The 25,760-nt window shown below is 35.6% G+C and overlaps 1 protein-coding gene across 3 annotated transcripts in view; it reads left to right on the top strand.

Annotated features, from left to right (window-relative positions):
- Positions 1-4,518: 4,518 nt before the first annotated feature.
- Positions 4,519-25,760, top strand: part of LOC127836367 (nuclear pore membrane glycoprotein 210-like) — a 92,729-nt gene continuing 71,487 nt past the window's right edge. For 2 of the 3 annotated variants that reach the window (XM_052362987.1, XM_052362968.1), the window contains exons 1-11: positions 4,519-4,741; positions 5,872-6,008; positions 6,370-6,501; positions 6,943-7,045; positions 7,331-7,481; positions 7,858-7,987; positions 12,768-12,896; positions 13,552-13,620; positions 23,382-23,396; positions 24,245-24,351; positions 25,426-25,566. In XM_052362987.1, coding sequence (XP_052218947.1) covers positions 4,524-4,741; positions 5,872-6,008; positions 6,370-6,501; positions 6,943-7,045; positions 7,331-7,481; positions 7,858-7,987; positions 12,768-12,896; positions 13,552-13,620; positions 23,382-23,396; positions 24,245-24,351; positions 25,426-25,566 — 1,332 coding nt within the window. In that variant the 5' untranslated portion in view covers positions 4,519-4,523. The remainder of the gene's footprint in view (positions 4,742-5,871; positions 6,009-6,369; positions 6,502-6,942; positions 7,046-7,330; positions 7,482-7,857; positions 7,988-12,767; positions 12,897-13,551; positions 13,621-23,381; positions 23,397-24,244; positions 24,352-25,425; positions 25,567-25,760) is intronic. The other variant, XM_052362978.1, reaches the window with a different exon arrangement.

Here is a 25,760-nt window from a genome sequence, read left to right as displayed (position 1 = left end):
TTACCCACAGTATCATAAGAGGCAATTATTACTTGGGGCATTTTGCGGCTTCAAATGTAATAATTGGGCATTGGTGATAAGTTGGTTCCTTTCTCCTAGTTCCTTGTTCCTTTTTCGAATAAGGAATAAGTAACTGTTCATTATTCCTTATTCACGCGTAACATATTTGTTAAAGGGGTTTAAAAGAGCAATAATGCAAACATTTCTGGAGTAAATCAAAACAAAATAACTTGAATACATTTACTTTATGTATTACGTTACATATTCATGTTTCTTCTTCGCGCTTGCATAGGATTTCTTATTTAAACCGAACCGATATTTTCTAGTTCGAATACTTATTTTATATCAACAAAACCTAAAGCATTAACTATTTATTTTACATGTATGTGATAAAAAAATTAGTCTTGTACATTTAAACATGTTTGTTTTTATTTATAATCCAGTTCCTTATTCGAGGCTGAATAAGGAAAAAGGAACCAGTTCCTTATTCCTTACTCAAGCCGAATAAGGAATTGAAATTTTCTTACCTAAACTTAAATGAAATTGATTCAAAATTAACCACATATAAATGAACATATTATTTATATAATGGTTGTATATGTAAAATTCTAATTGCAATACATTTCTACTAAGTTTTAAGTGATGATTATCCAGTTCCTTATTCAGTGTGAATAAAGAATAAGGAACTGGTTCCTTATTCTTTATTCCAATCGAATAAGGAAGTGGAATTCTCTTTCTATAAATTATGAGTCAAAATGAGACGATAAGCTCAACAAAAATTATTGTAAATGTATGTCGGGTGTGACATATATTAATTGCATTACATTTCTACTTTGTTTTATTTAATAATAACATAGTTCCTTATTCGGTTTGAATAAGGAATAAGGAACTGGTTCCTTATGCCTTATTCAAATCGAAGAAGGAACTGGAATTTTCATTCTAAACAAAATATTAAAATGAACCTATATAATAGAATAAAATAACTGGTTCCTTATTCCTTATTCAAATCGAATAAGGCACTGGAATTTTCTTTCTATTAATTATAAATCAAAATGAATCATAATTATAAATCAAACTGGAATTTTCTTTCTATTAATTATAAATCAAAATGAACCAACGAGACGAATAACTCAACAAAAATTATTGAATATGTTGGACGGGTATAAAATTATTAATTGCAGTGCATTTCTACTTTCTACTTTGTTGTATTTAATTATAACCATAGTTACTTATTCGATTTGAATAAGGAATAAGGAACTGGTTCCTCATTCCTTATTCAGATCGAATAATGAACTGGTATTTTCTTACTTAACAAATACAATAATATGAATTAAGAGACGCATAAATCAAGGAAAATCACTGCATATGTAGGTTGGGAATAAAAAATATGTATTTATTACAGTACCTTTCTTTCTTTAGTATTATTGTGTAATGATAAAATAGTGCCGTTTTCGCGGCTGAATAAGGAAAGCGTAACCAGTTGCAATATCTAAATATATCGCTTATAACCACCGAAAACAGTGCCATTTTGTCGGTTCTCACGACTTTTAATCGTGCGCCAATGTTGAAGGTGGCCGGATGTAACATAGGCATCCTAGGGCGAGGAAACGCGCTTTCGGAGATAGAAAATCTATTGAAATAAAACCACCCAATTACAGTTATATAAGTTTTGGTTTTTAATTGAAAAAAAACAACAACAACAGCAGCAGCAACAACGAAATACAAAGGAATTGCGATGAAACTTTCCAGTCTAATAGAGGCACCGTGGCCGCTGCTTCCGATTCAGTCTCGCTTTATTGTGACATCAGTGACGTCGCACTGATGACAACTCTGTCCGGTACATTGGCATTCGTCTTGTGCCAAGGTTGGAAGTCGCCGAATTTTCCGTCGGTCTAAATGAGCGAGAAAACGCGTGTTCGCACTAAAAATATATCAGAAGAAAACATACTGGATGCGCGCTTTTTCGTTTCAATTATAACATAAAATAAAATATTGAAGCATTTCGACGAAACTTTTCAGTCTTATAGAGGCACATGGACCGCTGCTTCCGGTGCAGTCTTTCTTTTATGGAGACGTGATGAAATCATTTTGCATTCTTAATCATATCCCTTCGTAACAGTTTTCGTATAAAAACGGAACAAGATATCTAAAACATGTTAGTTTTCAGCTATTATATAGTATTGACCAAAGTTCAGGGTCAGATAAGACTTCAAGAACTGTACCAGAGATATACTGTATACAGTAATTAACAAATCTTACACAACAAATCGCCAATAATAACGATTATATAGCTGTGCTATTCTAAAATGATCCGAATTATAGTATCCGAAATTATAGCCTCTGAATAATGAATTGGCCGTAAAGTTAGTTCCTAATTCGGAAGCCTGTATTTCGGACGATAACTTTCGGATATGTTATATTTTAGATGGTGTGTGGTTTATTTAAGCTTGAATATGTTATATGGACGTATTCTGTCAGATTTCTATGTATATTCTATGTGACGATACACGCTGAAAACAAGTATTATGAAGACGATAATAAGGAAATAGTATTGCCTTACTCAAACATAAATTAAAATTAACCATATAATATTAAATGTCGATGAAAATCATGGTTTATGTAGGTTCGAAGTTAAAATTAGTTAATGCAATATGTTTGTACGTAGTATTATTTAATAATAACACAGTTCCTTATTCAGTGCAAAAAGGAATAAGGAACTGGTTCCTTATTCCTTATTAAAATCGAATAAGGAACTGACTTTTTCATACTAAACAAACTATTAAAATGGATCAAAGTACTATAAATCATTGAAAATCATTGTAAATGATCAGCCTTGAATAAGGAACTGGATTATAAATAAAAACAAACATGTTTAAATGTACAATATTGATTTTTTATCACATACAAGTAAAATAATAGTATATGCTTTAGGTTTTGTTGATGTGAACTTAGTATTCGAATTAGAAAATATCGGATCGGTTTAAACAAAAAATCCTATGCAAACGCGAAGAAGAAACATGAATATGTAACATAATACATAAAGTAAATGTATTCGAGTTATTCTGTTTTGATTTACTTCAGAAATGTTTGCATTATTGTTCTTTTTTAAACCCTATAACAAATATGTTACGCATGAATAAGGAATAAGGAACTCGGAAAAAGGAACCAACTTATCACCCATTAATTGAGCCTTGCTTTGTGAAAAGGGGTTTAATGCACGTACGTTAAGTGTTGTCCCAGATTCTTTATCAGAACTTCGGGCGGAGACAGCAAACGATGCATCATTTACCGTTTCACATGAAGATATGTCATTTGGCATGTAATGTGCAACGCGTGCTTATTTTCAAACCACTAAACAAATGCAGATACTAATAAGAAAATATGCATTTTAAATTACGACTAATAAGAAAATATGTATTTTAAATGACGACTCATTTATAAAATATGTGTCTTGATTATCGATCCTCTTCAATTGCTTTCAATATGTGCATATAATGAAGTCAGATTTATTAGTATAACCGAGTGAAGCATCGGTCCACAGAATGTGACAACTGTGCACCAGAAAGCAATTTCTCACACTGTGCTTATAGAAATTTAAGCATTTCTCTACCATGTATTTATTTATTTATTATGTATGTGTATATTAATAATTTATTTATTTATATTACTACACTATTCTGTATAAAGTAACTCCTGACAAACTTATATTTTGTCAGTGAGTTGTTTTGTGAAACTAGTATATATGTATTTATAGGCACATATACACGTGTCGCTTCAGTTCGCCACGGTGGTCGCAGAAAGCGTCCGACTCTTTGACCGTTCAATACCCATAAAAAGACACATTGAACGATTAATGACTATCTCTACTGTATGCATTTGATTTCATTAATGAAATAAATATTTTTACTTTTGTTCAGAGTTTATTAATATGTCTTTATAGGGGATTTGCTACACTTGAAAACGTTATACGTGCCACACTCGTTGAAGTGTCTAAGTTCTAGACTTTTTTTTCATTTCTAGGTGCCAAACTTGTAGAAATTTCTAAGTGCAAAACTTTATTAATTTTCTAGGTGCAACAAAATTGTTAAGTTTTACACTTGTTTTTACTTTCTTAGTGCCACATTTTAAAACTGTCTAAATAAAAAGATCAATAAGCTGTTGACCTCGTGATGCATACCCATGATTCTGGCGGATAAAATAATGTGTCGGTTATTATTTAAAAAATTAAACAATATGCTGGATATTTCTGTTGTTGTTTTTTAAACTTATTTTGACGTAACGAAATACACTGGTGGGCAAGTGGTTTAACAGGCTTCTTACGTAATAGCAGATAAGCCATTGATAGCAGCGATTATCAAGCAATATAAGGAATCAGCTGAAAGAACGCAATCATTTAACAAAGCCAGTGTGTGAGTATAAAGTGTTTTATGGTTATGCATTTAGACACTTCAACACAAACACTGCTTACGGCCCACAAATTCCGTGCATTTATTTTATATTTTCCGCCGAACACACTGCATAAGATGGCGGCGCCCATTAAAAATGTTATGGCGGCATTTTTCAACTGTAGAATGTTTTTGTTGGCATTTGGCATGCTTATAAGCTCTGTTATCGACTCAGAATCGGCACGCTTAAGTGACCCAAAAATACTTCTTCCATATCACACTTCTGTGGTTACGAACTTTTCGCTTAAAATCAATTTAACAAAAGATGAATCCAGAAGCCCAAATTGTTACACATGGTAAATCCCTATTTAGAGCGTTGATTCTTGTTTATCTTTAATGTTTATGTCTAGTATATTGTATTACTAGTTGCAATATTCAAATGCCCAGCCCTTGACCGCGGGTAAACTGATGACAGCTATTTTATGTAAACTCGCCACCTGGAATTCAAGGTAAAATAAGCCACCAGGACTTTTGTCCTTCTTAGGCAAGGACTTTATAAAGGCCCCTTCCCCAAGAGAAAGGCCACTTAGAGAATTTTATAAAATGATGCAATTTCTCAAAAAGTTACAGCTTAATTTGTGAAATGGCTTCTCCTTCTGTCATCAATTTTGTCAATATTTTCCCTCAAAAATGGAAGGCATGGCACTTTCCCCTAGGCTAAACAAGAAAAAAAACCTAGCCACATAACTCATAAATGAACACAAACAAGATCATATAGAGATCCATAAATTAAAACAAGTTTCGTGAGATGGTGTACTTGCAGAATGATGATGTTATTCATACAAGCCAGAATTGTTTAGGTCCCAATTCAGACATTCTGTACATTTGAATGAAAAGTGGGACTATCCCAGCAGTTCACGTAAAAGGATCAATCATTCTATATTTTCTTGAGTCAGTAGTCAGTATGTTACTCACACAAACTCTTAATTTTGGCAAATATTGACAATAAATGACTAATGTGATTAAGAATTACATGAACACAAACGGTTTCCATTTTCCGGAAGTAAACACGCCTGACTCTATATAGTGAAATGTGGGTTATCCCATATGCTTCCATTTGATATCCAATACATATCCAGGGCTTTTCCATTAAACCAGGCTGTGTAAATCTTGTAACACGATGTGCATGCATGGAGCACTGTTATTTAATATTCACTCAATCGTCAGTTAACTCTAAATTTAGATTGATGCAATATGTATAGGGGTTTCGCTGCTGATCTCCATTGTTAATGAACTTAGTGAACATTTAATTTAATAACAGTTTGCATTTGGTTGCAAAGAAATTACAAAAGCAGCCGGCTGGGATTAAACTTGAACTAACAGTTTCCATAGAAAGATATTACATTTTCAAAATAATATCATTATATAACCCTTGAATAAATGTTCCAGATTTTTTTAATGTTATGTTATCCTTCATGCTTTTAAGGAAAAGTAGCCGTCTTGATGTGGCCACAGTGCAGCTCATTAACAGCACAGACAATGAATGTGCTTTATCAGCCGAAATATCAGCTGTGTCGAAATCTTCACTGAAAAAGACTTCTATTGTTATGGTTGAAAATAAAGGTATGCATATTGTAACATTGTCATTGCTAATTGCATTCAAATGTTCCCATAATAGATGTTCATTGTTTTAAAACTGTGCTGAACTCCTCACATTAAAAACCCAGAACTTTGATTTCAGATACATAGATTAAAAATAATGAAATGAAGGTTTACATCCGATAAACAGTCATAGAATAGTCACCTTAATCCTTCTTTGAAGAAGTTTTTTCAACTAAAGTTAATTGTATATTATTTACCTATGATTTTAGTGCTCCTAAGTCTTTGGTAAATATCCTTAATAGCAGCTCACCCACTCGCATGATTTTAAATTAAAAACGCAAAGCTTTTTTATTCATCAATTGAAATTTGTTTCTGTACCAAGTGACTGGTGAAGTTCTCAAATGTATTGTGATCGTGGATACCCTGTCCAGGATCGAGATTGAGACGACAACAAGACTTCTGTATATGGAGGACTCGCCTGAGGAAATGCTTGTGCGTGGATATGATGCAGATGGTAGGTGCCTGACAACTGTTATATATATGCTATGATTTCCATCGGTCAATCTGATGTCCAGATGAGGTAGAAGCAGTTATGTATAATGAAAACACAAATAAAAAGATATTCAGACAAATGAAATCTGGGCGGCCTGCATAAACACACATTTTTTTTTTTAGTTTGAATACATAAATGTCTATAAGAGAGGAACAGAAAAATGTGCAATTAAGATATATGTCAAATCATAGCAAAATACATAAATAGATTTGTATAATAATTGTAGACAGATCCGTTCATGTTATTCAGGAGTTTTATCATAATGCTCATGTTATTTTAGTTGACCCTAAGCTCTATTTTTTGTTTATAATGATAATCATATGCACACTGAAAATTTGAAGTTTTTAAAATGTGTTTGATTAAATGATATCAAAAATAATTGAATTTATTGGTGTCATTCAGGGAATGTGTTCTCAAGTCTCCAGGGACTGGAGTTTGACTGGAGCCTCCATTCGGACACCTCTGGTCGCCATGACGACATTGTGGACGCTAATGCCATTCTAAGGTAAACTACCATGTTCAGCCAAATGTCTTAACAAAAGGATAATTAACTACACTAATTATACTTGAGCCTTATTTGATGCAATATATAGGGGAAGCATGCATATTGAATAACATATATTTATGTATTGTGCTTGAGAAACTACTACGTTTTCTAATAGAATTTGCTGAAAATTCACCTTTGCATGGCAAAAGGAAGTAACTTAATTTTCACATGAAAAGTAGCAAAATTGCACGACTAATTGTTACATAACAAATAAACCTTATAGTCAATCGATGCTGTGTTTAGAATCCTGCGGTTCAGTGAGTCTCACTACTCCCCCCCGGCACACATAGAACGTCTGGAGGAGCACGGTCGGCAAGGAGACAGGATCCTTGTGGAGGGAATCAAGACCGGCAGTGCCTTTGTGTGGGCCAAAATACGAGATCGAAGCTACTCTGTATGTATTCACCCCATGCAGTCTTCTTGAGAGTCACAGCCAGTCAAGTTTGCACAAAGTTCAGGAATAATTTCTATAACACTGACCTCAGGTCAAGTAACAATTAACAGTTGGAATTTTAGCAGTAAGATTTATAAAAACATATTGTATGTGATGTGCCTGAAAGATTTTTTATGCAACATGCATGTGAAGACAATAAAAAAAAGAGATAATATTTGTTTGTTTTCAGTAATAAGAAATTATATATTTTGTCAATAAATGATGACAATTAAAATTAAGTTTTTTTACATAACAAGCAAGACAGCATATGTGGGAACATCTGTGTCCCATGGTCACATTCTAATGCACTCCATGAATATTGTATTTCCTCTGACAGAGTGTAAAGCACAGCATTGTACGGATCATGGTGATTGCCAACCTGATGGTGAGCCCTCCAGAGGCCTATGTCCTCAAGCATGCCACTGTTAAGTACAAGGTCGAGCAGATCAAACAGGACTCAGTCATCAGTGAGTATCACTTCCTTATTGAAATGTTTTATCATTCAGTGTCATTCTTATTATGCCCCCCTTAGAGGAAGAGGGGGTATATTGCTTTGCACATGTCAGTCGGTCGGTCGGTCTGTCGGTCCGTCCACCAGGTGGTTTCCGGATGATAACTCAAGAACGTTTGGGCCTAGGATCATGAAACTTAATAGGAACATTGATCATGATTCGCAGATGACCCCTATTGATTTTGAGGTCACTAGGTCAAAGGTCAAGGTCACGGTGACCCGAAATAGTAAAATGGTTTCCGGATGATAACTCAAGAACCCTTAGGCCTAGGATCATGAAACTTAAAAGGTAGATTGATCATGACTCGCAGATGACCCCTATTGATTTTCAGGTCACTAGGTCAAAGGTCAAGGTCACTGACCGGAAATAGTAAAATGGTTTCCGGATGATAACTCAAGAACGCTTAGGCCAAGGATCATGAAACTTGATAGGTAGATTGATCATTGCTCGCAGATGACCCCTATTGATTTTCAGGTCACTAGGTCAAAGGTCAAGGTCACATTGACCCGAAATAGTAAAATGGTTTCCGGATGATAACTCAAGAACGCTTATGCCTAGGATCATGAAACTTCGTAGGTAGATTAATAATGGCTGGCAGATGACCCCTATTGATTTTCAGGTCACTTGGTCAAAGGTCAAGGTGACCCGAAATAGTAAAATGGTTTCCGGATGAAAACTCAAGAACGCTTATGCCTAGGATCATGAAACTTCATAGGTACATTGATCATGACTCGAAGATGACCCCTATTGATTTTCAGATCACTAGGTCAAAGGTCAAGGACACTGTGACCCAAAATAGTAAAATGGTTTCCGGATGATAACTCAAGAAAGCTTATGCCTAGGATCATTAAACTTGATAGGTAGATTGATCATGACTCGCAGTTGACCCCTATTGATTTTCAGGTCACTATATCAAAGGTTAAGGTCACGCTGACCTGAAATAGTAAAATGGTTTCTGGATGATAACTCAAGAACGCTAATGGCTAAGATCATGAAACTTCATAGGTACATTGATCATGACTCGCAGATGACCCCTATTGATTTTGAGGTCACTAGGTCAAAGGTCAAGGTCATGGTGACCCGAAATAGTAAAATGATTTCCGGATTATTACTCGAGAACGCTTATGCCTAGGATCATGAAACTTGATAGGTAGATTGATCATGACTCGCAGATGACCTCTATCGGTTTTGAGGTCACTAGGTCAAAGGTCAAGTTCACGGTGACCCCAAATAGTAAAATGGTTTCCGGATGATAACTGAAGAACGCTTATTCCTAGGATCATGAAACTTGATAGGTAGATTGATCATGACTTGCAGATGACCCCTATTGATTTTCAGGTCACTAGGTAAAAGGTCAAGGTCACGGTGACCCGAAATAGTAAAATGGTTTCCGGATGATAACTCGAGAAAGCTTATGGCTAGGATCATGAAACTTCATAGGTACATTGATCATGACTGGCAGATGACCCCTATTGATTTTCAGGTCACTAGGTCAAAGGTGAAGGTCACAGTGACAAAAAACATATTCACACAATGGCTGTCACTACAACGGAGAGCCCATATGGGGGGCATGCATGTTTTACAAGCAGCCCTTGTACATGTGACTTTTTGCTGCTACTTATAATGTTAATAAATAGAATGCCCTTTAATAAGGAGATACAAATTGCATCAAATATTAAAGTTGAAGTAATTAAGAAAAAAAGGCTTAATGCATGTGTGTAGCACAGCAGAGCTCTTCCTGGCCCAAAAAATTCTGTAGCCAACATTTTAGCCAAATGGATTTTTTTGTAGCCAAATTTTAGAAACTGTAGCCAAAGTTTTAGCAAAGCATTCAGAACCGTCTAGTCTACAGGGATGTAAAAGAAGAAACTGCAAAACAAAGCTTTAATATGTTTATAACTATAACTCAGGAATAATATTTTCCCGCAACATCAAACGGTCTTGTTATAAAATGGGGAAAAGGTATCCGAAAATTTATGTCTGAAATCCTCATGACAAATTACGTTAAAATGTATACCGTTGATTTTGCCATTCATGAAGGTGGTATAATAAATGTACAAGTAAAATTCCCTTAGGCATTTTTTTTAAACGAAACATACGAGTTTTATCAACTGGTTTTATCATTTTTATTTCAATGTTGTTTCGTGTGCTGTTTTATCAGACTTTTTTTCATCGTTGTCAATATTCTGTGTAAGTCTATACCGATGTTTTAAATAGTTGTCGACTCGATAATAGCTTACAAACATGCACTGAACCAAACAAAAGTGTGTGCGTAGGTTGGCTACTGACCATAACTCAACCAAATGATTAAGAAATAATTTGTGTACGGTCAAGTTTGTTGTCAAATAACCCACCTCCGATAGTTTAGATGCGTAGGGATTAAATCACGAGTGCGAAGCATTTGAAACCACGCATCTAATTTTCCGGTCGTGGGTTATTCAACAACAAACTATAAAGTACACAAATTATTTCGAATCTAACACGGTTTTACCAAAGATTTATGCAATGAATATTATTTTTCTTGGGTACTATTTTATGTGAAGTTCCGCACATAAAAATAACTTTCGGCTGTTCTGTCGATCAGATCCGCGACTTTCATTCATGATTATATTACCAGAATATTACGCTGGTGGAAAATGTATCGGCATGTTTTGTTTAGTTACAGCGCGTGCCATTGTGTGACTAAGTTGATATTTCGCTAACGGATTTTACTCAAATTGATTGAATTCGGCAGCAATCTTTAATCAGATGTAATTGTTTATTTAAGCCGATAAGATCAACGGTTACACCATGGTTTTGTTTCACAGCAGTCAGTTTCCTTTGTCTCGATATCTGGTTCTGACAGGTGTTAATGCAGACTGCGTATCAATTTTTCTGGTCAATAACACAGCGATGTATTAAAGCACAGTCTACAGCTTTACTATCTGGGATGGCATTAGTCAAGAAAATAATCGTTTGGCGAAAACGTCCGGCGAACGATTTTTTCTTTTGAACGATTTTTTTCCTGACAAAAATCGTTCGCCGGACGTTTTCGCCAAACAATTATTTTATTCACTGAATTTGCTGAATTTTCGCCATTGGCGAATCTGGCGAACGGCAGCGGGAGCTCTGGCACAGGCTAATCAGGGACGACATTTTCCGTCTAGAAGAGACTTTCTTTAATACAAAAATCCATAAAAGTGGGAAGTGTTGCCATTGAGTATTATCTGTGATGACACTTAACACACCTGCATTAAAACCCATTTTCGCAGAGCATAGCTCACATGTTAATCCTCAACTCTTGGCACAGATGATGCAGTCAGCCTGCAGCATTCCATCCTGTGGATGATGCTTTGTTTAAAGTAAACTGTCATATAGGAAGAAACAACTGCAGTTGGTGATGTGACCCTACTTGTATGTGGCTCGTAGGAGTCCTGGAAGCTTACATCAGTTACCTGAATACTAGCTATGCAATTTTTGACTCAATGTTGTTACTAATTTGCTTAAGGATAGAGGATTTGCAGCTTTTTGGAGTCTTTTAATATACGCAAGCTTTGCACTTGAATGTATATTGTGATAAACAGTTATTGCCAGTTGAAGTACGTGATTTTGCTATACTTTTAAAATTACTTCAGTATAATGTATGTGCACTATAACTGGTACATAATGAGTAACATGCGGTGAGGTCCAATGATATATATCAAGATAAATGTACTTTAATTGAATTTAAAAATTGCAAATGGAAGCTAAAAGAAGATTCTGTTGAAATATCTTACTTTGTGGTGATTTATACTTGTGTTTGCCTTTTGACAATATTTCTGAAGACAGTATTATAACTTTACAAAATGTAAGCTATCTCCTCCCATACAGCAGGTGAGGCCCCCACTGTTTTACTGACATTCTCCTCTCCTGTGTTCCTTTGTTTATATGCAAAAATAACTGCCTGGCACTCAGCATTGTGAGGAGGGAATTCTTGGTGGATGTTTCAGCCATGCTTTATGTGGCCATATTTTGGGCTGAAATTAGGCCCCTTTCCAAATTTCAAAAAAGAAAAAATACTTTTCTCAAATTACTGCATAAACTTCCAAATTGACAGTTTAAAAAAAACTATTAAAAAGAAAATGTTAACATTATTTTTTCCATATCCCTACTAGCCCTATAAGTTGAACCTAAGTCAAAATTAGATTGATTTTTTTTTAATCTTTTCTATGCCCCCAGATCAAATGATCGGGGATATATTGTTTTTGGCCCGTCTGTCTGTCATTCTGTCTGTCGGTCATTCTGTCCCAAAACTTAAACCTTGGTCATAACTTTTGCAATATTGATGATAGCAACTTGATATTTGGCATGCATGTGTATCTCATGGAGCTGCACATTTTGAGTGGTGAAAGGTCAAGGTCATCCTGCAAGGTAATAAGTCAAATATATGGCTTCAAAGCGGCGCAGTAGGGGGAATTGTGTTTCACAAATACAGCTCTTGTTTGCTTATTGGATTGAAACTTTGTTTTAGCAAGTCTTACTTGATCACACAAATTCATTTTCGCTGATGTGTTGTGTAAAATCTAAGTAGATGCACATTATGTTGTATAATAGAAGTTGCGTTCACAAAATGTAAATTATTACCGATAATATTGATATGAATAACAGAGCAAGTTTTAAGCTTTGAATATCCTTTTTTGTGGTTGTCAAATGCAAATTCATTTTAAATAGCATATTTAATGTCAACCATACCCTCATGATTTTGCTCCAATTTCAGCCATTCAGATGCCTTCCAGTCAGTTTTACCTGGAAGTAGTGGACCGGTCAGTAAGCTCACTGGACCCTGCCACATCCATAGCCACAGCTCTGGAGCTGGGTGACACAGAGGTCAAGCTCATTGACAAAAGTATCCTTCACCTGCAGTGATCAGTTGAGCCCATTGTTGTTAACAGGAGGAATAGGGCAAAATATAACATTTCTTGAAATGCTTATCATATGAAATTTGTTATGTCCCTCACCACTATAGGGGGGGACATATTGTTTTTGCCCTGTCTGTTGGTTTGTGTGTTTATTTGCGTCAAACTTAAACATTTGCCATAACTTTTGCAATATTGAAGATAGCACGTTGATATTTGGCATGCTTGTGTATCTCATGGAGCTGCACATTTTGAGTGGTGAAAGGTCAAGGTCAAAAGTCAAATATATAGCTTCAAAGCGGCGCAGAAGGGGACATAGTGTTACTGACAAACACATATCTTGTTTTTAAGAATAATAATTGTAAACACATTTATCTGACGTGTATGACTTAAACAATAGTTTAATGAAAAATAACCTGCTTTGTTTGCACTCTTTGGTGCATAAATTGTATTATGAAGATTAAGAATATATGTATCACTTTTTTTTGCAGCTATATTGCTTGCCTCCCTCTGTACCTCCAATAATTTATGTTTGAATTGTCAGTAAATAATATAATTTAAAATTGACATTGCATAACAATAAATTTGTAATAAAAAGCAATAACATGATAATATTTCAGTACATGTATCCTTAACAATGTACAGACATAAAGATCTCGGACCAGCTGGTGCAGCCATCTGCGGTGCTGCATGTGGTCAACCCCAGCTTCATGGGTACACTAAATTGTCTCTTATTTTACATTTGAGTCGCATTCTGAAAAAACTGGGCATAATGCATGTGCGTAAAGTGTTGTCCCAGATTAGTTTGTGCAATCCACACAGGCTAATCAGGGAAGACACTTTACGCTTTTATGACATTTTTCGTTTAAATGAAGTCTCTTCTTAGCAAAAATCCAATTTAGGGGAAAGTGTCGTCCCTGATTAGCCTTGCAGACTGCACAAGCTTATCTGGGACGACACTTTACGCACATGCATAATGCCCAGTTTTCTCAGAACACGACTCATTTTATATGAGTGAGAGCATGTGGTAGGAGTAAATGATTGTATCAAATGTGTATCTAAAACTTACCCACAAACAGTTGATTGCTTGGTCATGGAAAAGAGCCATCTAAACTTCAAGCTTAGCTTGTGGTAGACACTTAAAGCCATCAGAAAATTCAATCTGTTCATATCAGAAAAAAAGCATGGCATTTTAATGAGCTTAGAGCTATACGAATTTTAGGCATATGCAGTAAACCCTGCTTGCTAAGTCTTTCAAACAATAGTGTATATATTCAATTTTACTGTACAGTTCTGTCAAATAATTTAATCCTCGCTGTGTGAATAACTAAATCAAATACTGTCCAGGGGTTTTGATTTGGATTGCAATTTGCAGAAGACCATAAGCTGGAGACACATTTCAAAAGTAGCGATTTTTATACCCCCACTAAACGAAGTTACTACTGTTTAGGGGGGTATATAGGAGTGAGCTTGTCTGTCAGTCTGTTGGTCGGTCGGTCCGTGTCCGGTCTCTAATTCAAGTAGTTTCCATCCGATCTTCACCAAACTTGGTCAGAAGTTGTATCTACATGATGTCTAGGGCAAGTTCGAACAGGTCACTTAGTGCGTTTTAAACATTCAGCATGTTGTCTGCTCTCTAATTCAAGTAGTTTTCATCAGAGCTTTACCAAACTTGGTCAGAAGTTGTATCTAGATGATGTCTAGGCCAAGTTCGAACAAGGGTCATGGAAGATCAAAAACTAGGTCATGGGGTCACTTAGTGCGATTTAAACATTGAGCATGGTGTCCGCTCTCCAATTCAAGTAGTTTTCATCCGGTCATCACCAAACTTGGTCAGAAGTTGTATCTAGATCATGTCTAGGCCAAGTTTGAATATGGGTCATGCCAGGTCAAAAACTAGGTCACTGGGTCACTAAGTACGTTAAACACATTCAGCATGGTGTCTGCCCTCTAATTATACTGCCATTAATGGTACTGGGGGCTATATAGGAGTCACTTTGTCTGTCAGTCTGTGGGCCTCTCCCTAAATTTCATCTGATCTTCACCAAACTTGGTCACAAGTTGTATCTAGATGATGTCTAGGTCAAGTTTGAATATGAGTCATGCCAGTTCAAAAACTAGGTCACGGGGTCACTTAGTGTGTTTTAAACCGAAAGTTTGTCCGGACCATAACTGTCATTTTGAAATTATGTGGCACATTTGTTCACCATCATTGGACAGTGTGTTGCGCGAAAGAATTACATAGATATCTTCAAGGTCAAGGTCACACTTAAAGTTCAAAGGTCAAAATTGGCCATAAATGAGCTTGTCCGGGCCATAACTATGTTGTTCACAGTGAGAATTTAAAATCATTTGGCACATTTGTTCACCATCATTGGCCAGTGTGTCGCGCGAAAGAATTACTTTAATATCTCCAAGGTCAAGGTCAAACTTTGAGTTCAAAGGTCAAAAATGGCCATAAATGAGCTTGTCTTGGCAATAACTATGTCGTTCATTGTGAGATTTAAAAATCATTTGGCACATTTGTTCACCATCATTGGACGGTGTGTCGCGTGAATGAATTACGTCGATATCTCTAAGGTAAAGGTCACACTTTAAGTTCAAAGGTCAAAAATGGTCATAAATGAGCTTGTCCGGGCCATAACTATGTCATTTATTTTCAGATTTTAAATTCATTTGGCACATTTGTTCACCATCAATTGACGGCGTTTCTCACAAAAGAATTACGTCGATATCTCCAAGGTCACACTTTGAGTTCAAAGGTCAAAAATGGCCTTAAATGACCTTGTCCGGGCCATAACTATGTCATTCATTGTCAGATTTTAAAATCATTTGGCACATTTGTTCACCATTATTTGACGATGTGTCGCACAAAAGAATTGCGTAGATATCTCCAAGGTCAAGGTCGCCACGACTAAAAATAGATTGATTTTGAAACAAGGGGGGTAACTGTTATGAACAATCAGTAGCAATGCACATTTTGAGTTGTAGTTGTTTCCCTTCATCAGACTTTTTAGCTCACCTGATTGCTCAGGTGAGCTTTTCTGACCGGTCATTGTCCGTCCGTCTGTCTTTTAACATTTGCTTGTGAACACTCTAGAGGACACATTTATTGTCCGATCTTGATGAAACTTGGTCAGAAGCTTTGTCCCAATGAAATCTCGGTTGAGTTCATAACTGGGTTGTGCCCAGTCAAAAACTAGGTCACTAGGTCAAGAAAAAGAAAAAACTTGTAAACACTGTAGAAGTCACATTTCATGCCCAATCTTCTTGTAACTTTGTCAAAATGTTTGTCTTAATAATATGTTGGTTGAGTTCAAAAGTGGCTCGGGTCCGTTGAAAAACATGGCCGCCAGTGGGCGGGGCATTTTTCCTCATTTGGCTATAGAGAAACCTTGTAAACACTCTAGAAGTCACAATTTTTGGCCCAATCATCATAAAAGTTGGTCAAAACATTGGTTTTATTGATATCTCAGACGAGTTCGAAAATGGTCCAGATGGGTGAAAAAACATGGCCGCCAGTAGGCGGGGCATTTTTCTCTATAAGTATATAGTGAAAACATGTGAACACTCTAGAAGTCACATTATTGGCCCAATTTTCATGAAATTTGGTCAGAACATTTGTTTTCTTGATATGAGAGTTGAGTTCGAAAATGGTTCCGGTCAGTTGAATAACATGGCTGCCGGGGGGGGGGGCAGTTTTCCTTATTTGGCTATATAGAAACCTTGTAAACACTCTAGAAGTCACAATTTTTGCCCAATCATCATGAAAGTTGGTCAAAACATTGGTTTTATTGATATCTCGGACGAGTTGGAAAATGGTCCAGATTGGTAAAAAAACATGGCTGCCAGTGGGCAGGGCATTTTTCTCTATATGTATATAGTGAAAACATGTGAACACTCTAGAAGTCACATTTTGGCCCAATTTTCATGAAATATGGTCAGAAAATTTGTTTCTTTGATATGAGAGTTGAGTTCGAAAATGGTTCTGGTCAGTTGAATAACATGGCTGCCGGGGGGGGGGGGGGAGGGGGCAGTTTTCCTTATTTGGCCATAGAGAAACCTTGTGAACACTCTAGAAGTCACAATTTTTGCCCAATCATCATGACAGTTGATTAAAACATTGGTGTTATTGATATCTCAGACGAGTTCGAAAATGGTCCAGATCGGTGAAAAAACATGGCTGCCTGTGGGCGGGGCATTTTTCTCTATTTGTATATGGTGAAAACATGTGAACACTCTAGAAGTCACATTTTGGCCCAATTTTCATGAAATTTGGTCAGAAAATTTGTTTCTTTGATATGAGAGTTGAGTTTGAAAATGGTTCCGGTCAGTTGAATAACATTAATTAATGCCATAATTATTGCCCTTAGATTGTCCAAATTTGCATTATATTATACAAAATCCTTGTAAACACTCTAGAGGTCACAATTTTGTTTCAGATTTTATGAATCTTGGTCATAATATTTATTTTTGTAATCAAAGTTTGATGTTTGGTAAGGAGGGTCAACTCAAAATATAGGGCACCAGGTCAAATCTTACAAAAACAAAATTACTCCATTTACCAGAGTTTTGGTTCAATAATGATAAAACTTGACCAGGATGTTTGTCTTGACAATATCTTGATCAAAGTTGATGTTTGGTAAAGATTAAATGAACTGACTCCTCTCAGGTGAGCGAACTAGGGCCATCTTGGCCCACTTGTTTTTATTGAAAACCTGGTTTTGTGACAATTTTGTCTCTTGTTTTATTATATTGTTATTATATACAATTATAAAATATCATTTTTAGCTCATCTATTTTTTGAAAAAAAAAAAGAGCTATTGTCATCACGTCGGTGTCGGCATCCGGTTAAGTTTTGCGTTTAGGTCCACTTTTCTCATCAGGTATCAATGCTATTGCATTCAAACTTGGTACACTTACTAACTATCATGAGGGGACTGGGCAGGCAAAGTTAGATAACTCTGGCTTGCATTTTGACAGAATTATGTGCCCTTTTTATACTTAGAAAATTGACAATTTTGGTTAAGTTTTGTGTTTAGGTCCATTTTATTCCTTAAGGCCAAAAAATTTTATTAAAATGATTTTTGGATTTTTTTTCTAAAAGTGTCGGGTAGGAGGACGGAAAAAAAAAGAAAAAAAAGATGGGTAACCAAATATGCACTCATTTTAGAAATGTTATGGTATGAAGTTCTTTTTACTAAGCAACCACAGTGATTTTTTTCAAACAAAATTTTGATGTGCAAAATGATCATAATCAGACTGTAGGTCTTGATGTGCAGTTTTTAAATTAGTTTGAATTTAAAATATCTTAATTAGTTCAAAAGTTATGCAATTTTTTCACTTGTCTATAATAAACTTTTTGGTGATTTTTTTTATGTTTTTTTTTCACAAGGAATCCATATGTTGCATTAAAAATACTTTATCTCAACAAACAACCAATAAGCTATTGAGGTTTAAAAGAAACATATATAGTTTATTGTCCAGTAAAAATCAATACCGCAGACAAATACAAATAGCATAATAAAACGCTTTTCAGGGGTTTTACTGGCCCAAAAAAGTTGTCGCCACTTTATCGCGGTGTGAAAATCACCCGTAATTCAAACTTAATCAATAAGGACAATCATTTAAGGAACCTTACTACATTAATGAATAATGGCATTTACTATATTTTTATTACTCTGAGAAGTATGTTAATACATAAATAACAATAAGTACCTTCATAAGTCTTAATATTAAAAGCTTTATTTTTATATAAATAACAATTTTTCCACTTGATAGACCAGATAACCAACATAATATAATAACGTTAACAATAATGTAACAGTATGCTGCATAAATGTTTCAGTATTATTTATTAAAACATAGAATCACACAAATATATATCAGCATCTGAAAGGAAAAATAAATCAAACATCAGAACATAAAGCATCTCAATTCAAATTGTTAAACAGTTTATACATTTGGTCATTTGGACATGATATACATCAACTTCTGTTTATTATCAAATTTCACAAATTCTAAAACAACACCTTTTGTTAAAAGGTTTTCTGTTAGTTGTGGTGGTTGATTTCCAGGTTCAATTAAATGAATATTTTTTCACATTCTATTTCTTGACAGAAAGGCCCAGGATAATTGCCACCATTCATTCTTGTTGTCTGACAAAACATATTTGTACAAACTACATGTATATACAACAAATCAACACATAAATGTCACTATCTTTATATATGTCCGAATTTTAACATATCCGAAATATAGTACATCTAGTGAAGGACCTACTTTTTATTTCAGAAATAGTTGCGATCTTAATTAAAATATATCGTTCCCAGAACATTTTAATAATGGAACTGTTAAACACAAATGCCTGTTGAAACAAGTTAACATGTATTTTTGTCATGGTATTGATTAAAGAAATAGCGTCCCTAATAATTGTTATAATTATTGATCTTTGTGACAGTTTATCCCAGGATAACATAATTGATAGTTCAATGTCATAAAGGAGCTGTTAATCCGATATAACCCCCATAAACTTGACTATTTTATTTGGACATTCATGGTTTGAAATCGTTTTAAAAACTGTTTTTCGCTTTTTGAACTTTTGGTACGAACCAGTTCGGAACAAAACCGAAGTTTCGTACCCATTGAAAATAACGAAAAAACACATACTATATGCACAAATTCGTCACTACAACTACATTCAACAACACATAAAATTTTATTCTCTAAAATATGACCGTATTTGTGCGTAAAATATGGAATGTTTAAAGTTGATAGGCGTAAATGGGTTTTCGCATAGCGAGCACCTGTTAAATTAAAATCGTTCTTTTTTTGTTGCTTTCATAATATTTTTTAGTCATTTTAATACTATTAGTTTTATAAAATTGTAAAGTTATAATAAAATATTTACTTACAAATCGATTCTATTCAGGATTTCATTTGACGGTTGCATAATTATTGAGAAATTAGCAGACTTTGCTGATGAAAGCGTTGTAGCGTTCTTCAACTTCTTGCACAAACAATGATGGCGTAGCTGTTGGTAAATTCCAGCACATGTACACCATGAAGGAGGTTCATGTATTAATGTGGGTAATTTAAACTGGGTTTACTATGATGATTTATAACTCATTTGAACTTTTTCTAAAACCCAGCAAGCGTTTCGTGTTTAAAAGCCACCTTTTGGCATCCGAAAGAAAAAAAGATTTTTAATTTTTTTTTTTTTGTTGGTTTCGTCAAAAATTGGAGTCGGCGGGTTCGAAAATCATTTTATTAAAAAATTCTGGCCTAAGTATCAAAGCTATTGCTTTCATACTTGCAACACTTACTATCATAAGGGGACTGTGCAGGCAAAGTTATGTTACTCTGACTGGCATTTTGACAGAATTATGTGCCCTTTTTATACTTAGAAAATGGAAAATTTGGTTAAGTTTTGTGTTTAGGTCCACCTTTTCCTAAAGTATCAAAGCTATTGCTTTCATACTTGCAACACTTACTTACTATCATAAGGAGACTATGCAGGCAAAGTTATGTAACTCTGACTGGCATTTTGACGGAATTATGTGCCCTATATACTTGAAAATTTGGTTAAGTTTTGTGTTTTGGTCCACTTCACCCCTAATGTATCATAGATATTGCTTTCATTCTTGGAACACTCGTAACTATCATAAGGGGACAGTAAAGGACAAGTTGCCTAACTCTGGTTGTCATTTTTACTGAATTATGGCCCTTTTTTGACTTAGTAACTTTGAATATATGGTTACATTTTGTGTTTAGATCCACTTTACTTCTCAAGTATCGAGGCTATCGCTTTTAAGCTTCAAATACTTTCCTGCTATCATGAGGGTACTGAACCTGGCAAGTTGAAATTTACCTTGACCTTTGAATGACCTTGACTCTCAAGGTCAAATTATTAAAATTTTGCTAAAATTGCCATAACTTCTTTATTTATGATTAGATTCGATTGATACTTTGACAAAACAACTCTTACCTGACATACCACAATAGACTCCACCCAAACCATCTCCCACGCCCCCCCCCCCTCAAATCCCCCCTCCCAAACCGAATCCCCGCACACCCCCCCCCCCCCCCCCCACGCCCCAGTATGTCATTCAGTCTGTCCGTCCGTCCGAAAAAAGCTTTAACATTGGCCACATCTTTTTCACTTTTGAAGATAGCAACTTGATATTTGGCATGCATGTGTATCTCATGGAGCTGCACATTTTGTGTGGTGAAAGGTCAAGGTCATCCTTCAAGGTCAAATGTCAAATATATGGCGTCTGTCCGTCCAAAAACTTAAACATTGGCCATAACTTTTTAATATTGAAGATAGCAACTTGATATTTGGCATGCATGTGTATCTCATGAAGCTGCACATTTTGAGTGGTGGAAGTTCAAGGTTAAGGTCATCCTTCAAGGTCAAATTTTTTTATGCCCCCCTTCGAAGAAGAGGGAGTATATTGCTTTGCTCATGTCGGTCTGTTGGTATGTCCACCAGGTGGTTGTCAGACGATAACTCAAGAACGCTTGGGCCTAGGATCATGAAACTTCATAGGTACATTGATCATGACTCGCAGATGACCCCTATTGATTTTTAGGTCAAAGGTCAAGGTCACGGTGACCCGAAATGGTAAAATGGTTTTTGAATGATAACTCAAGATCGCATACGCCTAGGATCATGAAACTTCATGGGTAGATTGATCATGACTCGCAGATGACCCCTATTGATTTTGAGGTCACTAGGTCAAAGGTCAAGGTCACGGTGACCCGAAATAGTAAAATGGTTTTTGGATGATAACTCAAGAACGCATATGCCTAGGATCATGAAACTTCACAGGTAGATTGATCATGACTCGCAGATGATCCCTTTTGATTTTGAGGTCACAAGGTCAAAGGTCAAGTCACGGTGACCCGAAATAGTAAAATGATATTTGAATGATAACTCAAGAACGCTTTTGCCTAGGATCATGACACTTCATAGGTACATTGATCATGACTCGCAGATGACCCCTATTGATTTTCAGGTCAGTAGGTCAAAGGGTAAGGTCACAGTGACAAAAAGCGTATTCACACAATGGCTGCCACTACAACTGACAGCCCATATGGGCGGCATGCATGTTTTGCAAACAGCCCTTGTTTTTTATAATTCAAAGCGGCATTCTCATGAGGCTGCACATTTTGAGTGGTGGAAGTTCAAGGTCAAGGTCATCCTTCAAGGTCAAAGGTAAAAAAATAATAAATAAAAGTGGCGTTCTCATGAAGCTGAAATTTTGAGTGGTGGAAGTTCAAGGTCAAGGTAATTTTACAAAGTCAAGGTAATCCTTCAAGGTCAAAGGTAAAAAAAAATAAAATCCAAGCTGCGTTATCATGAAGCTGCACATTTTGAGTGGTGGAAGTTCAAGGTCAAGGTCATACTTCAAGGTCAAGGTCATCCTTCAAGGTCAAAGGTAAAAATAAAATAAAAAATCAAAGCGGCGTTATCATGAAGCTGCACATTTTGAGTGTTGGAAGTTCAAGGTAACGGTCATCCTTCAAGGTAAACAAAAAAAATTCAAAGCGGTATTCTCATGAAGCTGCACATTTTGAATGGTGGAAGGTCAAGGTCATCCTTCAAGGTCAAGGTCATCCTTTAAGGTCAAAGGTCAAAATAAAAAATTCAAAGCGGCGTTCACATGAAGCTGTACATTTTGAGTGGTGGAAGGTCAAGGTCATCCTTCAAGATCAAGGTCATCCTTCAAGGTCAAAGGTCAAAAAATATATATTTAAAAGCGGCGTTCATAAAGCTGCACATTTTGAGTGGTGGAAGTTCAAGGTCAAGGTCATTCTTCAAGGTCAAGGTCATTCTTCAAGGTCAAAGGTCAAAAAATAATAATTTCAAAGCTGCGTTATCATGAAGCTGCCTATTTTGAGTGGTGGAAGTTCAAGGTCAAGGTCATCCTTCAAGATCAAGGTCATCCTTCAAGGTCAAAGGTCAAAAAATATATATTTAAAAGAGGCGTTCTCATAAAGCTGCACGTTTTGAGTGGTGGAAGTTCAAGGTCATCCTTCAAGGTCAAAGGTAAAAAAAAAAAAATCAAAGCGGCGCAATAGGGGGCATTGTGTTTCTGACAAACACATCTCTTGTTTTTTTCAAACATGGTTAAAAAACACAAATATTTTTTTTTTTTTTAAATACCGTCCAACCATCCCACCAAGGAATCCCCCCCCCCCCCCCCCCAAATAAAAAAAAATAATTTTTTTTTGCATTTTTTTTGCATTTTTGGAAGATACTGTAATAAATGACCACACCCTCACACTATACACCCCTCTCCACTCCACAATCCACCCCTCCCTCCTTTGTGATTGAAATTGAAAATAGGTCCCTACACCTTTAAAAAGAAATATAGATGAGCGGTCTGCACCCGCAAGGCGGTGCTCTTGTTATCATATTATTTTTATTGAGATCTTTGATTTATAGATATTTGACACTTCTTTTTCAGACGTACATTTGTCTGGTACTTTGTGCAATTACATGATTTTGAAATATTTATGCAGCATACTGTTTCATTGATGTTTGCATGACATTATTGTGAAATTGATGTTTATATTATCTTTGATGATTTTTGTTGTTTGCCTTTTGCAACAAATTTTATTAACGATGTAACAGTGAAGCTTTTTTTATTGTTCCTTCTTGTACTTTATATAACTATAACAGTTATGCAATTAATAATAGAGTTAATGACATTAATAAACTAAATGGTGATTAAATACTTCTTATTTAAATATTTAAAGGGGATGAACTGGCATATTATAATGGTTTTCTTGTCACGAAACAGTGATGACAACTTTTGGTTGCCTGTAAACCACTGTTGTTCACGATCAATTATTAGCTCAGCGTTATCGGAGAAAACCCGAGGTATTGTCAAAGCCAGCGTTGTGTCATCCAACGCCTGCTGTCCGCCGTCCGCGTCATGCTAAAACCTTAACATTGGCTCTAAAATCAAAGTGCTTCCACCTACAACTTTGAAACTTCATATGTAGATGCACCTTAATGAGTTCTACATGCCACACCCATTTTGGGGTCACTAGGTCAAGGTCACTGACCTCTAAAAAAAAAAAATCTGACTAGCTTTCATTTATTCAAAACTGCACCCGTAGCCGAGCATGGCACCTGTTATGCAGTGCTCTTGTCTATTAAGAATGAGCTGCAAATCAGTGTGTCAGAGTTTTGCCATTTGATGTCTTACATTCAAGAACAATGGCTCAAATATTGTTCTACCTGGACAGGTAATTATTAACTTTGCCTTACCTTTTATGAAAACTTTAGTATGTTTCAAGCCATGTTCTGTTTGTGTGGTTGAAGGTTTCACTGTGCTGCCAGACAGAAAGTGGGTGTTGGAGACAGGGCGTGTCTACACCATCTTGATTGATGTGTATGATGAGCACAGTCACAAACTGTATCCTTCAGATGTGAGTGCGTAAGGGGGTTTAATGCATGTGCGTATGGTGTTTCCCAAGATTAGCCTGTGCAGTACGCACAGGCAAACAGAGACGACACTTTTTGCTTTTATGATATTTTTTTGTTTAAAAAAAGTCTCTTCATATCAAAAATTTGGTTTAGGCAGAAAGTGTTGTCACTGATTAGACTGCACAGGCACATGAATAAAACAAATATAAAATAACATTAGTAGACATTTCTGTGTTCATATTTATGATGCAAGTTAATTATGATCAGTGCACATTTATCAAGCCGAGATTTACATAATACTGGGTTAATGTTGAATACAGAAAGAACATCGGGCATGGCTAAGAAAACCTTAACTATTAGAAAACCTTAACTATAAATCTTGGTGGTTTTTGTCACATGCTTGTTTCAATCTATATTTGACAACTACTTTCTTTTCTATTTATCTACTAACTTTTTATGCCCCCGGATCGATAGATCGGGGGTATATTGTTTTTGGCCTGTCTTTCTGTCTGTCATTCTGTCCCAAAACTTTACTGTACAGTAAAGTTTTGCAATAACTTTTGAAATATTGAACACTGCAACTTAATATTTGGCATGCATGTGTATCTCATGGAGCTGCACATTTTGAGTGGTGAAAGGTCAAGGTCATCCTTCAAGGTCAAATGTCAAACAAATTATGTCCCAAAACTACTGTACAGTAAATTTTTGCAATAACTTTTTAAATATTGAACATTGCAACTTTATATTTGGCATGCATGTGTATCTCATGGAGCTGCACATTTTGAGTGGTGAAAGGTCAAGGTCATCCTTGAAGGTCAAAGGTTCAATATTTGGCTTCAAAGCGGCGCAATAGGGGGCATTGTGTTTCTGACAAACACATCTCTTGTTATTACTAACTTTGTTTGTAGGAAGAATCATTTATCACAGTATTTTAACTTCTAGATATTGTTTATCTCATATTGAATACTGACCATTGAATATTCAAATTACTCTATGACAGAATATATGAATACAAATTTTGCATTTCGTTGTGCCATCTCTTATACAAGTATAAATCTACACTTGGAATATTTCAGAATCTCTTGATCCAAGCCATGTTTCCCAAGGAATTCTTTGATGTGAAGCTGGGTACCACTAACGGCACATACCACATTGTGAAGACTCTCCAAAAGGGAACCACAACAATAGATGGCTCCTTAAATAGCGTCATAAAAGCGGTGAATACTTTGCTCCTATTTTGCACAGTAACATTTTATGGTTTGCAAAAAGAGAGTGGCAATAATAAGTAAATGGTTATCTGATAATTTCACTGTGAATTAATAAGAGGATATTGATTTGGGGGTTTAACACATAATACATGTATATTAAACCTCACTTTGGTATACCCTTACAACTAGCTTAGCTTATTATT

Source organism: Dreissena polymorpha, chromosome 1 (genome assembly GCF_020536995.1).
Source record: "Dreissena polymorpha isolate Duluth1 chromosome 1, UMN_Dpol_1.0, whole genome shotgun sequence".
Classification (NCBI taxonomy): Eukaryota; Metazoa; Mollusca; class Bivalvia; order Myida; family Dreissenidae; genus Dreissena; species Dreissena polymorpha.
The sequence above is the reverse complement of the archived record's forward strand: the minus strand, read 5'-3'. Positions and strand labels throughout refer to the sequence as shown.